The sequence below is a fragment of the Barbus barbus genome (genome assembly GCF_936440315.1).
Source record: "Barbus barbus genome assembly, chromosome: 48".
Classification (NCBI taxonomy): Eukaryota; Metazoa; Chordata; class Actinopteri; order Cypriniformes; family Cyprinidae; genus Barbus; species Barbus barbus.
The window spans coordinates 24,313,367-24,327,385 of record NC_136726.1 but is presented as its reverse complement, the minus strand read 5'-3'; the positions used below and the strand labels follow the sequence as shown (position 1 = coordinate 24,327,385).

Below are 14,019 nucleotides of genomic sequence, written 5' to 3'. Positions count from 1 at the left end.
TCCAATTAATATTCGATTGTATGAAATGCAAGTGCATATATTACGTAACCCAATCTTCACTGGTTCTAGCGTGTCTCACATGCACGTTTGATCTTACTGTATCACATCTGTGTGTGCGTTGATCAGATGGAAATAAAAGTTCAAATTAAATCTGAATTTATGAATGATGCACTCAGGATGAGTTATTAATTTCGGGTGCGTTGATAGTTGAATCTGTTTGATCCGTCGCGTTGTTCTGTTGTCACATTTTACCGGTTGCGCAGCAATTTGGGAAGCACTGCAGCGTATGAAATACCGAATTGAGCAAAATTATGATATCGTACCGTTTGAAATATAATATATACCGGTATTTTTCCAGTATCGGTATACCGCGCATCCCTAGCTCCGGCTGAACCCTAGGGTCTAACTCACCTCGGACGTGATCTTGTCTCGCAGGAAGAGTCTCCAGAGTGCAGCTCGGTCGACTCTCAGACTCTGACAGAAGAGCAGAAGCAGCGGCTGGAGGAGCTGCAGCTCTTCAGGAACAAAGAGGCCAGCGTGGACATCGAGGTGAGAGTCTTCTGCGTCCCGGATGCTTCTTAATCTTAAATCTTAATTCGCCCTTCCACAAATTAAGGCCTTAAAAGATCTTTAATTAGAGCAGAAAGTAAATTCTTAAATTTAATTAAATGTTGCATGAACTGAAATAAATGAATCTCTTCCTCAGTATTGTCTTGTTATCCAGTACAAATGTCTAAACATCCTTAAATCAAGATACATTTACTGGAAATGCAAAATGAAAAGATGAAGTCTTGTTTTCTGAACAAAATGAAGTGAGTTTATGATTTAAACGAGCAAATATCAGACAGTGGTGAATGAAAACTTGTTTCTCTTTGAATCAAGTTGATTTTTCTGAGCCCGTTGACGACATAATTATATACTCACTTCATTTTGATCAGTTTTACAGCAAACAAGACTTTTTTTCCTGCAGTAAATGTTTCTCGATTTAAGGATCTTCAGACATTTTCACTGGAAAATAAGACAGAAACACTGAGGAAGAGCAGCAGTTGCAGTGTGATCAGAAAATACAGTAAAAGTCATGTCCATATTCTAGTATTTATGAGCAGAGATATTCAAGACTTAATGGAGATCGATTGGAAGTTGTATTTTCAAACTTTGAAGTGTTGTTAATACGAGACTTTTACATTAAGAGATCATATTTATGTATTGGTTCAGTCAGTGTATTCTTTAGTTGGTCTTAAAAGAGGATTAAAGTCTTAAATCAGCGTGTCATATTCTTTATGTATTATGCATGATGCATCGTTTGATCAGGACAGTAGCTAAATGGTTTTAGCATCTTGAAAAGCTGAACTTGTTCGTGAAGTAAATAAGAGTTTTTATATATTCACTGAAGGCTGGTAACGAGAGCGTTAACGAGAGAGCTGATTACTGCTGCACCTAGACTAGTTTAAACACCTTTGATCGCTCGTACGATGATGACAGCAGCTCAGAAAAACACGCGACTGTATCCCAGCTCGTCTGAAGTGTGAGGAACAGACCCAGATGTGTGTCATTTTCATGCCCACCAGCGGCTCAGTGGCGTGTTTGATTAACCTCCTGAGCTGTCTTTATTTGCTTTATGATGTGAAATGAACTAAAAATACTCCACGAGTTTTGATCGTACAGATAAGAGTAAGGTATCATTTGAAACTGCAAAGGGTCTACTTTTATTTAAGGTCACCTCTCTTCACAGACACGTAATTAAAACAACATGAATCTCTGCTAATACTCGCCTCAAATACATGAGAAATATATGTATAGAAAGCTTGAAATGTCTACTTTTAAATCAAGTAAGGCACATCCAAAACACATATTCTATGTTAAAGCAATCCGTATGAAATAGAAATGAAAACTTTTATTTAGCACACACTTTTATTTGATGATAAAGACATGTATCATGTTACAAACCATGCTGTTCTTCTGAACTTCCTACTCATTAAAAAAAAAATTCTTCTCAGCTCTTTTCGACATAATAATAATAATAATAAATGTTTTTTTTAAGCAGCAAATCAGAATATTAGAATGATTTCTGAAGGATCATGTGACTGGAGTAATGATGCTAAAGACAGCTTTGATTGATCCTAATAAACTGTTTAACTGCACTCACAAGTGAATCAAGTTATTTTGTGTGATAGCTAAATATATACTTAATAAACTACAAACAAAAAATATATACATTCATTTTGTCCTCATATTCTTTCTTGTAACTCTTCCCTCTCAGTCACATACTTGACTAAATGGCTCGTTATGAAGCTCGTTATGAAGCTCGTTATGAAGCTCGTTATGAAGCTCGTTATGCAGGTCTTTGTCTTCTCAGGTGTGAATGTGAAGGTTGACGCCTTCTTGCACAGACCCTTTTTACTCAAAGAACTTAGGAAATGTAAATCAATATATTGTTTTCTGTGAGCAAGTAAACGAGATGATTTTCACATTATTTTGAAGCAAAAACTCTAGGCTACGAGATCCAGTTCTCAGAAGTCTTTGTTCTTTGTTTGTATAAACAATTGTTCTGTATGTGTTTTATGGCCGTATTTCAGTGACTTCAAAATTGTAGTTTTTCACTCACCACACATAAACGTTGCTTTCTCAAAAACACAATCATGTACATAAATGCTGCTAACATATTATTATTATAGCCCAGTGTGTGCTGTTTACAGTGTTATTAGACTTTATTTCCACTCGCTGAACACAGACTGAGCGGTTCAGAGTTTCTCTCTCCGTCAAGCATCTGTGCTATTCTTCAGCTCATCTGTGTGTGACGTACCGTAAGCTCTAGTGTGAAGCGCACGGCTCACCGTCACACGAAGAGAGAGAGAGTCTTGCATATCATGCAGATTTGATACGCTACATGTAAATGATATTCTTTGTTGTATTTTCTTGTCAAAATAACAGAGTTCCTTTGGAATTCTTCAGCTTTTAAGAACTGTTTTTTTTTTTATTTTTTACCAGTTGGAACTTTTACCGGTTTTCCGGTAGTAGGCGGAGCTAATGTGCAAACGACAATCTCATTGGCTGCCACTCACCTATTATCGTCCCTGTTTTGATTTCAGCTAATCAGTTCGAGCCAATTCAGACAATGTGATTAATATTCATGAATCCAGCAGCTCGTTAATTCTTGGTGCGTTTTATATTGTTCTTAATTCATATTATGATTATCAGTATTATTGGTAGTTTTTCCCCCATTTTTTACAGAAACACTAAATGGCCAAAAAAGCACCACCACCACTCCTAAATTCAGTTAAAATTACTAATATGCATTCATACATGGATACCAAGTTTTAATTCTAATTCCTAAAGTTATATCATTAAATAATACTTGATTATCATATTATTTATAATGATTGACTGACTGATGTTAAGAGTGTACTTTTAGATATTTAAAAAGCTGTGCCATTTTCCAAACATTATATTATATTTTTTAGTTTCTCGACAGAATATATATATGTATATGTGTATGTATGTGTATATATGTGGTGAAGCACACCATGAAATAATTGTAGTACATATAGCTGTATAACCAGATACACACCCAGCTATCAGATCAGTACTCCGTATCAGCTGATACCCTGAGCCTAGGTATCGGAATCGGTATCGGGAAGGGAAAAAGGGTTTCGGAACATCTCTATTAAGAATTAAGCTCCAGTGCATTGTGGGAAATCGTCACAGGCTGCTAACAGACTGAATCTTTCAGGTGCAGGAGGATTCGAAGGAGAAGCGCACTCTTCTGCACAGAGCGGTGAAGATGCTGTATCCCGGCCTGGAGACTAAGACCGAGGAGAGAGAAGGGAAGAAGTTCATTGTGGCGTATCACGCTGCTGGGAAGAAAGCGCTGGCAGGTACTGCTGTGGTGAAAAGCTTTGGCTCTGATGGGTAGTGAAGGTGCTTGATCACTAGATGGCGCTCTGCATGATCCTCAGAATGAGCCCTTGTCTGCATGAGCTTCAGTGTGCATGTGTGACACCTGTGCATGTCAGGAGCAGAGGATCATGTCTCTGGTCAAGAATGAGAAAACCTCAGCTGCTGTCTCCATGAGATCCATTCTGTTCCTGTTCAGTACGTCAGGAATCCACTGAATTGGTTGCTTCATTAGTTCAGCTTCACAAACTGAGCTCTTCTGAATGAGTTGAACGGATCTGGAGCGATGTGAAGGCATGTGAGCGTGTGTGTCCTCTCTGTCCTGAGTAACGCTCTCTTGTTCTCCTAACGCTCCTCTCGCTCTCTGGACAGAGGTCCGGCCCTCGGCAGGTAAGAGCAGGGAATCTGTCCTTCTGCTGGAGATTCATTCAAATGCTGACCAACATCTTTTATTTAGAATATTTTGTTACAATTTTAATGTGCCTTTATGAATCTATAGGACTAATCATGACCCCAAAATGGCAGATAAAAGCTGAGGTGATTGACCGAAGTCAAGTCAAGTCAATATTATTTGTATAGCGCTTTTAACAAGGCAAATGGTGTCAAAGCAGCTTTACATCGGCTTGATATAGAGCTGGGTGGCTTTATATCAGCTTTACAGTATTTAGACGGGGAAATAGTGTCATTCTCCTCTGGCCAGACTAAATCAGCAGTTTAAATCTAGACTAAAGCAGAGTCAGATTGTGCAAAGGACTCATCTGGTTCCTGTGGTCTTGTCCCGATAGCTGTCTTGGAGACAGGGTCTTCACTGGGGGTCAGTCTCTGGGCTCATCTAGGTGTCCTGCTGTAGAGGTCATCTCTAGGTGCTGATCCACCATCTGATCTGGATACAGTCTGGATCTGGTGGCTACGGTGACCTCAGAATAAGAAAGAAACAGACTCATATTAGCGTTGATGCCATTCTTCTTATGATGTAACAAGTACATCAGGTGTTTTGGGAAGTGTTCCCGGTTCCAGTTGATCTAATTAATGCAGCCTAACAATGCTTTAACGGATTTGAATATTAGATGTGTATTAGTGTGTTATGTGTAAACCAGGTTAAAGAGATGGGTCTTTAATCTAGATTTAAACTGACAGAGTGTGTCTGCTTCCTGAACAGTTTTAGGTAGATTGTTCCAGAGTTTGGGCACTAAATAGGAAAAGGATCTCCTGCCCGCAGTTGATTTTGATATTCTAGGTATTATCAAACAGCCAGAGTTTTGAGAACGCAGCAGACGTGAAGGACTATAATGAGATAAGAGCTCACTCAAATACTGAGGTGCCAAACCATTCAGGGCTTTATAGGTAATTAGCAAGATTTTAAAATCTATACGATGTTTGATGGGGAGCCAGTGCAGTGTTGACAGAACCGGGCTAATATGGTCGTACTTCCTGGTTCTAGTAAGAACTCTAGCTGCTGCATTTTGAACCAGCTGGAGTTTATTAAACGTGCAGAGCAACCATGTTCAATAGCATTTAATAGTTTAATAGTGAGTTTATGTTGGGTGATTTACTGACCTAGTGACTGAGGGAATGTACAAATGTAGTGAATATGTATCCAGCTGTGAAAGCTTGTCTCTTGACCTCCATCTAGTGGCTGTGACTAAAGATGTTAAAACACCAGGGAAAAAATCTGGACACAGTTGTTGAATTATTTTGGTGACCTGTAAGCTTTTCACAGTTATTGTATAGAAATATTGTGGAGGTGTTCTGAATATAATCAGCTGTGAGTGTAAATGCTCAGTTCAGCAGCGTGTGTAATGCTGATGTCTAGATTGATTTGATGAAGAGTCTTACCTTGCATAGATATTGCACTGGTGGTGTTGACCATGTATGTTTATGTTAACAATTAAAACAATTAAAGCAATTATAAAATAATAATAATAATTTAAATGCTGATTGAGTCTGTGCTACATTTATTTGTCCATTTTCATATTGAGTCTTTCGTCTCTTCACTCATATGTCCCACCGTAGCCCCTCGAAAGCATTCATGGCCAAAGGACCGCGGGAGTTTCTGTCATTTTGTGCTCTATAAGGAGAACAAGGACACCATGGACGCCATCAACCTCCTGTCCAAGTTCCTCAGGTCTGTCAAACCCTCGTCTGTCTGTCAAACCCTCGTCTGTCTGTCTGTCAAACCCTCGTCTGTCTGTCAAACCCTCGTCTGTCTGTCTGTCAAACCCTCGTCTGTCTGTCTGTCAAACCCTCGTCTGTCAAACACTGGTCTGTCTGTCAAACCCTCGTCTGTCTGTCAAACACTGGTCTGTCTGTCAAACCCTCGTCTGTCTGTCAAACACTGGTCTGTCTGTCAAACCCTCGTCTGTCAAACCCTCGTCTGTCAAACACTGGTCTGTCTGTCAAACCCTCGTCTGTCAAACCCTCGTCTGTCAAACACTGGTCTGTCTGTCAAACCCTCGTCTGTCAAACCCTCGTCTGTCAAACACTGGTCTGTCTGTCAAACACTGGTCTGTCTGTCAAACCCTCGTCTGTCAAACCCTCGTCTGTCAAACACTGGTCTGTCTGTCAAACACTGGTCTGTCTGTCAAAACCTCGTCTGTCTGTCAAACCCTCGTCTGTCTGTCAAACCCTCGTCTGTCTGTCAAAACCTTGTCTGTCAAACACTGGTCTGTCTGTCAAACCCTCGTCTGTCTGTCAAACACTGGTCTGTCTGTCAAACCCTCGTCTGTCAAACCCTCGTCTGTCTGTCAAACCCTCGTCTGTCTGTCAAACACTGGTCTGTCTGTCAAACCCTCGTCTGTCAAACACTGGTCTGTCTGTCAAACCCTCGTCTGTCAAACCCTCGTCTGTCAAACACTGGTCTGTCTGTCAAAACCTCGTCTGTCAAACCCTCGTCTGTCAAACACTGGTCTGTCTGTCAAAACCTCGTCTGTCTGTCAAACACTGGTCTGTCTGTCAAACCCTCGTCTGTCTGTCAAACCCTCGTCTGTCTGTCAAAACCCTCGTCTGTCTGTCAAAACCTTGTCTGTCAAACACTGGTCTGTCTGTCAAACCCTCGTCTGTCTGTCAAACACTGGTCTGTCTGTCAAACCCTCGTCTGTCTGTCAAACACTGGTCTGTCTGTCAAACCCTCGTCTGTCTGTCAAACCCTCGTCTGTCTGTCAAACCCTCGTCTGTCTGTCAAACCCTCGTCTGTCTGTCAAACCCTCGTCTGTCAAACACTGGTCTGTCTGTCAAACCCTCGTCTGTCAAACCCTCGTCTGTCTGTCAAACCCTCGTCTGTCTGTCAAACACTGGTCTGTCTGTCAAACCCTCGTCTGTCTGTCAAACCCTCGTCTGTCAAACACTGGTCTGTCTGTCAAACACTGGTCTGTCTGTCAAAACCTTGTCTGTCTGTCAAACCCTCGTCTGTCTGTCAAACACTGGTCTGTCTGTCAAACCCTCGTCTGTCTGTCAAAACCCTCGTCTGTCTGTCAAACACTGGTCTGTCTGTCAAACACTGGTCTGTCTGTCAAAACCTTGTCTGTCTGTCAAACACTGGTCTGTCTGTCAAACCCTCGTCTGTCTGTCAAACCCTCGTCTGTCTGTCAAACACTGGTCTGTCTGTCAAACCCTCGTCTGTCTGTCAAAACCTTGTCTGTCAAACACTGGTCTGTCTGTCAAACCCTCGTCTGTCTGTCAAAACCTTGTCTGTCAAACACTGGTCTGTCTGTCAAACCCTCGTCTGTCTGTCAAACACTGGTCTGTCTGTCAAACCCTCGTCTGTCTGTCAAACCCTCGTCTGTCTGTCAAACCCTCGTCTGTCTGTCAAACACTGGTCTGTCTGTCAAACCCTCGTCTGTCTGTCAAAACCTTGTCTGTCAAACACTGGTCTGTCTGTCAAACCCTCGTCTGTCTGTCAAACACTGGTCTGTCTGTCAAACCCTCGTCTGTCTGTCAAACCCTCGTCTGTCTGTCAAACCCTCGTCTGTCTGTCAAACACTGGTCTGTCTGTCAAACCCTCGTCTGTCTGTCAAAACCTTGTCTGTCAAACACTGGTCTGTCTGTCAAACCCTCGTCTGTCTGTCAAAACCTTGTCTGTCAAACACTGGTCTGTCTGTCAAACCCTCGTCTGTCTGTCAAACACTGGTCTGTCTGTCAAACCCTCGTCTGTCTGTCAAACACTGGTCTGTCTGTCAAACCCTCGTCTGTCTGTCAAACCCTCGTCTGTCTGTCAAACCCTCGTCTGTCTGTCAAACCCTCGTCTGTCTGTCAAACCCTCGTCTGTCTGTCAAACCCTCGTCTGTCTGTCAAACCCTCGTCTGTCTGTCAAACCCTCGTCTGTCTGTCAAACCCTCGTCTGTCTGTCAAACACTGGTCTGTCTGTCAAACCCTCGTCTGTCTGTCAAACCCTCGTCTGTCTGTCAAACCCTCGTCTGTCTGTCAAACCCTCGTCTGTCTGTCAAACCCTCGTCTGTCTGTCAAACACTGGTCTGTCTGTCAAACCCTCGTCTGTCTGTCAAACCCTCGTCTGTCTGTCAAACCCTCGTCTGTCTGTCAAACACTGGTCTGTCTGTCAAACCCTCGTCTGTCTGTCAAACCCTCGTCTGTCTGTCAAACCCTGGTCTGTCTGTCAAACCCTCGTCTGTCTGTCAAACACTGGTCTGTCTGTCAAACCCTCGTCTGTCTGTCAAACCCTCGTCTGTCTGTCAAACACTGGTCTGTCTGTCAAACCCTCGTCTGTCTGTCAAACCCTCGTCTGTCTGTCAAACACTGGTCTGTCTGTCAAACCCTCGTCTGTCTGTCAAACCCTCGTCTGTCTGTCAAACACTGGTCTGTCTGTCAAACCCTCGTCTGTCTGTCAAACAACTGGTCTGTCTGTCAAACCCTCGTCTGTCTGTCAAACCCTCGTCTGTCTGTCAAACCCTCGTCTGTCTGTCAAACGCTCGTCTGTCAAACGTTCATCTGTCTGTCAAACCTTCAACTTGTATGTCTGTCAAATTGTCATCTGTCAAACACTCTTCTGTCTGTCAAACCCTCGTCTGTCAAACCCTCGTCTGTCAAACATTCATCTGTCAAACCCTCGTCTGTTTATCAAACCTTTGTCTGTCAAACCCTCGTCTGTCTTTCTGTCAAACATTCATCTGTCAAACCCTCGTCTGTTTATCAAACCTTTGTCTGTCAAACCCTTGTCTGTCAAACACTCGTCTGTCTGTCAAACCTTCAACTTGTATGTCTGTCAAATACTCATCTGTCAAACATTCATCTGTCAAACCCTCATCTGTATATCAAACCTTTGTCTGTCAAACACTGATCTGTCTGTCAGTCAAACGCTCGTCTGTCAGTCAAACCCTTGTCTGTCTGTCAAATACTCGTCTGTCAAACACACGTTTGTCTGTCAAACCCTTGTCTGTCAAAAACTCGTCTGAGCCGCCGTTGCCGCTCCCTAACGCCCCACTCACAGCTCCTCCTCTGTTTCTGCAGGGTCAGACCCAACATGTTCTCCTACATGGGCACCAAAGACAAGAGGGCCATCACGGTGCAGGAGATCGCAGTGCTGAAGTGAGTGAAGCCCGTCAGACGTCTGCTATTCTCAAACACACATATTTACATGAATCTGAATATGTCTCCACAGGATCAGCGCTGAGAGATTGTCTCACCTCAACAAGTGCCTCATGAACCTGAAGCTGGGTAACTTCAGCTATAAGAAGCATCCATTAAAACTGGGAGAACTGCAGGGAAACCACTTCACAGTGGTTCTCAGGTGAGACATCGACTCCAGTTATGCCTCGTTTCCACCGAGCGGTATGGGTCAGTACAGTACGGCACGGTACAGTTTGGGACCGAACACCCTGATCCAGTTTGTGTTTCCACTGCCAACAGTACCCTTTACTTGATAGGCATGGTGTATGCCGTAAAGGGGTGGTGATGGCGCAGTGGATAAGACACATGCCTTTGGTGTGAGAGACCCGGGTTCGAATCCACTGTGAGACACCAATGTGTCCCTGAGCAAGACACTTAACCCCTAGTTGCTCCAGAGGCGTGCGACCTCTGACATATATAGCAATTGTAAGTCGCTTTGGATAAAAGCGTCAGCTAAATGAATAAATGTAAATGTAAAGTAGCAATCGACAAAGCGCTACAATAACTCAATACAATAAGCACAACTCTGCCTCTTTTATGTTTAATGAACAATAATAGCCATTATAAAAGTATAAGTACAAAGTATAAGACGCTTATATAAGAAAAGAAATAAAGACAAAAGCAAACAATGCAGTCAAACCTATTCCACCAAGTCAGCGCTGTAACTATAGTAAACTTCAAAATAAACAAAGTTAAACTTTGTGCTCAGTCAAAATGATATGACCAGGATTAAATAGATTCATGAGACCACGAATGCCTGTTAAACGAACCGTACCGCTCGATGGAAACGAGCCATTTGCTGAGCTGGTGTTCAAGAGTTTGTGCACCCAAATATATAAATATAAAAGCCATGATTTATTCACCCTCATGTTGAAGTTCTATGAGCAATGCTGGTTTGTCACTGGTTAAGCAGGTTATTGGTGCAGGTAGATCAGGGGTGTATTCCAGAAAGCACGGTTAATTTACCTTCAGCTAAACCCTGAACTTTGGATTGATTAACCCCAAACTTTGCTTACTCGAGGTATGTGGTTCCAAAAACGCATCCGGGAGTAAGTTCATTCAACTCAGAGTATGTTCCTGGTTTGGACTCAAGACAATCTCAACAGAGGCACTATGGAAACGAACGCTAAGAAAAAGCGCGCCATGCTGTTTGTTTCTTCTTCTTTTGTTCAATGGTCGTTTACATGCTTAGTGCATTTCGCCACCTAATTGATGGTTGTGGAGTAATTTTTCTTTTTTACTGTTTAATCTTTATTCCTTGAGAAATAAGAGTTACATTGTTTGTTTGATGCTAATTATATATAGCCATAGCAGATAGAAAATGCTGATCTACGTATGTGTGAAAGTGTCCTTTTATTGTGGCCAGCCTAAGGCACACCTGTGTAATAATCATGCTGTCTAATCAGCATCTTGATATGCCACACCTGTGAGGTGGATGGATTATCTCGGCAAAGGAGAAGTGCTCACTAACACAGATTTAGACAGATTTGTGAACAATATTTGAGAGAAATAGGCCTTTTGTGTACATAGAAATAGTCTTAGATCTTTGAGTTCAGCTCATGAAAAATGGGGGCAAAAACAAAAGTGGTGCGTTTATAATTTTGTTCAGTTTGTGTGTGTATATATATATATATATATATATATATATATGTATATATGTGTATATATAATATAATATATATTAGGCTATATTACATAAATATATTGTAATAATATATAATGTTGTGCCCTATCTGTCACGCCCATTGAAGGCTGGTCAGTAGATCACGTGTGCGCTGATGCTCTGAAGTGAACTAACCCTGGAGCAGAACCTACTCTGGAGCAGGTTATCTTCAGAGAGCAAGTTGCTATGGTTACTTGTATACCCTGAAAGTTGCCTCTGATTTTGGAACCGAAAGCTGAGGTTATCTGCTCACTTATCCTTAAACATACGCGGTATGTCACATAACCTGCTTTCTGGAACAGCCCCCAGATTGTGGCCATGCAGTGTGTTTAAGTGAGAAGTGTGTCTCCTCCACAGGAATATCTCCGGCTCTCTGGAGCAGGTGGAGCAGGCCATGTCTTCACTCAGAGAAACCGGCTTCATCAACTACTACGGCATGCAGCGCTTCGGCACAACAGCTGTTCCCACACACAGAGTCGGCAGGTGACAACACACACACTAATGGCACTTTTCCACTGCGTGGTACACTCAATTCGGCTCGGTTTGCGTTTCCACTGTAGTTTAGTACCGCTTTAGAGTGGGCGGGATTATTCAGTTGTTAAAAGAAAGGTGCGCTCATTCAGAACAGTTGCATTTGATCCTTCGCTGGCTGTGCTGATTTAAATATAGCGGGTCTGTTGTGTCTCGTGCCTCAATAGCAATGATGCAGGCAGTGACGATTCTCTCCAGCCAATCATTGTGATTCGCTTGGAACCCTGGCTGAGGTGGTACTAAGAAAAGTACCAGGTACTGTACCAAGTGGAAAACCCCCCAAAAGTGAGCTGTACTGAACCGTACCATACAGTGGAAAAGCGCCATAACACTACAGACATACACACACTAACCCTACAGACACACACACAAACACTAACCCTACAGACACACACACAAACACTAACCCTACAGACACACACACACACAAACACTAACCCTACAGACACACACACACACAAACACTAACCCTACAGACACACACACACACACACACACAAACACTAACCCTACAGACACACACACAAACACTAACCCTACAGACACACACACAAACACTAACCCTACAGACACACACACACACACACACACACAAACACTAACCCTACAGACACACACACAAACACTAACCCTACAGACACACACACAAACACTAACCCTACAGACACACACACAAACACTAACCCTACAGACACACACAAACACTAACCCTACAGACACACACACACAAACACTAACCCTACAGACACACACACACACACACACACACACAAACACTAACCCTACAGACACACACACAAACACTAACCCTACAGACACACACACACACACACACACACACAAACACTAACCCTACAGACACACACACACACACACACACACAAACACTAACCCTACAGACACACACACAAACACTAACCCTACAGACACACACACAAACACTAACCCTACAGACACACACACAAACACTAACCCTACAGACACACACACACACACACACACAAACACTAACCCTACAGACACACACACACACACACACACACACACACACACAAACACTAACCCTACAGACACACACACAAACACTAACCCTACAGACACACACACAAACACTAACCCTACAGACACACACACACACACACAAACACTAACCCTACAGACACACACACAAACACTAACCCTACAGACACACACACACACACACAAACACTAACCCTACAGACACACACACACACACACACACACAAACACTAACCCTACAGACACACACACAAACACTAACCCTACAGACACACACACACACACACAAACACTAACCCTACAGACACACACACAAACACTAACCCTACAGACACACACACACACACACAAACACTAACCCTACAGACACACACACACACACACACTCTCTCACTCTCTCTCTCTCAATTCATTTGCTTTATTGGCATGATATACTTAGATACATATTGCCAAAGCATTGTACATAGCAGAATAAAAACTAAATATATAATATATATCCATAAATAAACAAAACACATGTAAAATACATCCGTATATAATTATATAAACATTATTGGTACTACTAATGCAGATGTGTTCACTCTTTACTTCTTAGTTTGTGGCATTTATAAATATGTTGTGCTACCAAAGAGGAAGCAGGTCCTTCAGCGAGTAATATTCTTAATTTGAACTCAGGAATAATCTGCTGTATTTGACTGTACAGTGCGTCTCTTAAGGACGTGTATTTGTCACAGTGGAGGAGAAAGTGTTCCTCCGTCTCAACTGATCCAGATCTACATTCCTTACAGATTCGCTCTTCTTTAGGTAACCACGTCTTTCTATGTGGTCCTCTTTCTATTACCCCTTTTCCACCAAGCCAGTTCCAGTGCTGGTTCGGAGCCAGAGCCTAGTTTCAAACCGGTTCTTTGTTTTTCGACATCCAAAGCACCAGCTCCGAACCAGGAGAAGCGGTTCGTAAGTAGCACCAAAGCATTGCTGGGCTAGAAGAAAGAACCGATTGCGTCAGGAGCTGGGGGCGGGGTTACCGTGACCAACAAGACGAACAGAAACTTGGACCGCCATATTTGAAATAGCAGCTAAACGCTAACACGTTTGATTCGCCGTGTTTGGATGCCGATAGGTTCGCAAAGCCATGAACATCAATAGCAACGCAACGTCCGCCATTGCTGATAGTTTGTTTAGGCTTGTCCGGGATAGATCAGCGCTGCGCGGACCGGTCGGTGCGAGGCATATCGGGGTGCTGCGGGAGCGACTGGAAAGCAGACGGCTCTTTATGCTTCAGGAGCGCTCTC

At 42.8% G+C, this 14,019-nt stretch overlaps 1 protein-coding gene across 3 annotated transcripts in view; it reads left to right on the top strand.

Annotated features, from left to right (window-relative positions):
* Positions 1–14,019, top strand: part of pus7 (pseudouridine synthase 7) — a 33,998-nt gene that overhangs the window by 3,065 nt on the left and 16,914 nt on the right. For all 3 annotated transcript variants that reach the window (XM_079411616.1, XM_079411618.1, XM_079411617.1), the window contains exons 4-9: positions 436–549; positions 3,731–3,875; positions 5,908–6,019; positions 9,355–9,432; positions 9,506–9,634; positions 11,534–11,659. In XM_079411616.1, coding sequence (XP_079267742.1) covers positions 436–549; positions 3,731–3,875; positions 5,908–6,019; positions 9,355–9,432; positions 9,506–9,634; positions 11,534–11,659 — 704 coding nt within the window. The remainder of the gene's footprint in view (positions 1–435; positions 550–3,730; positions 3,876–5,907; positions 6,020–9,354; positions 9,433–9,505; positions 9,635–11,533; positions 11,660–14,019) is intronic.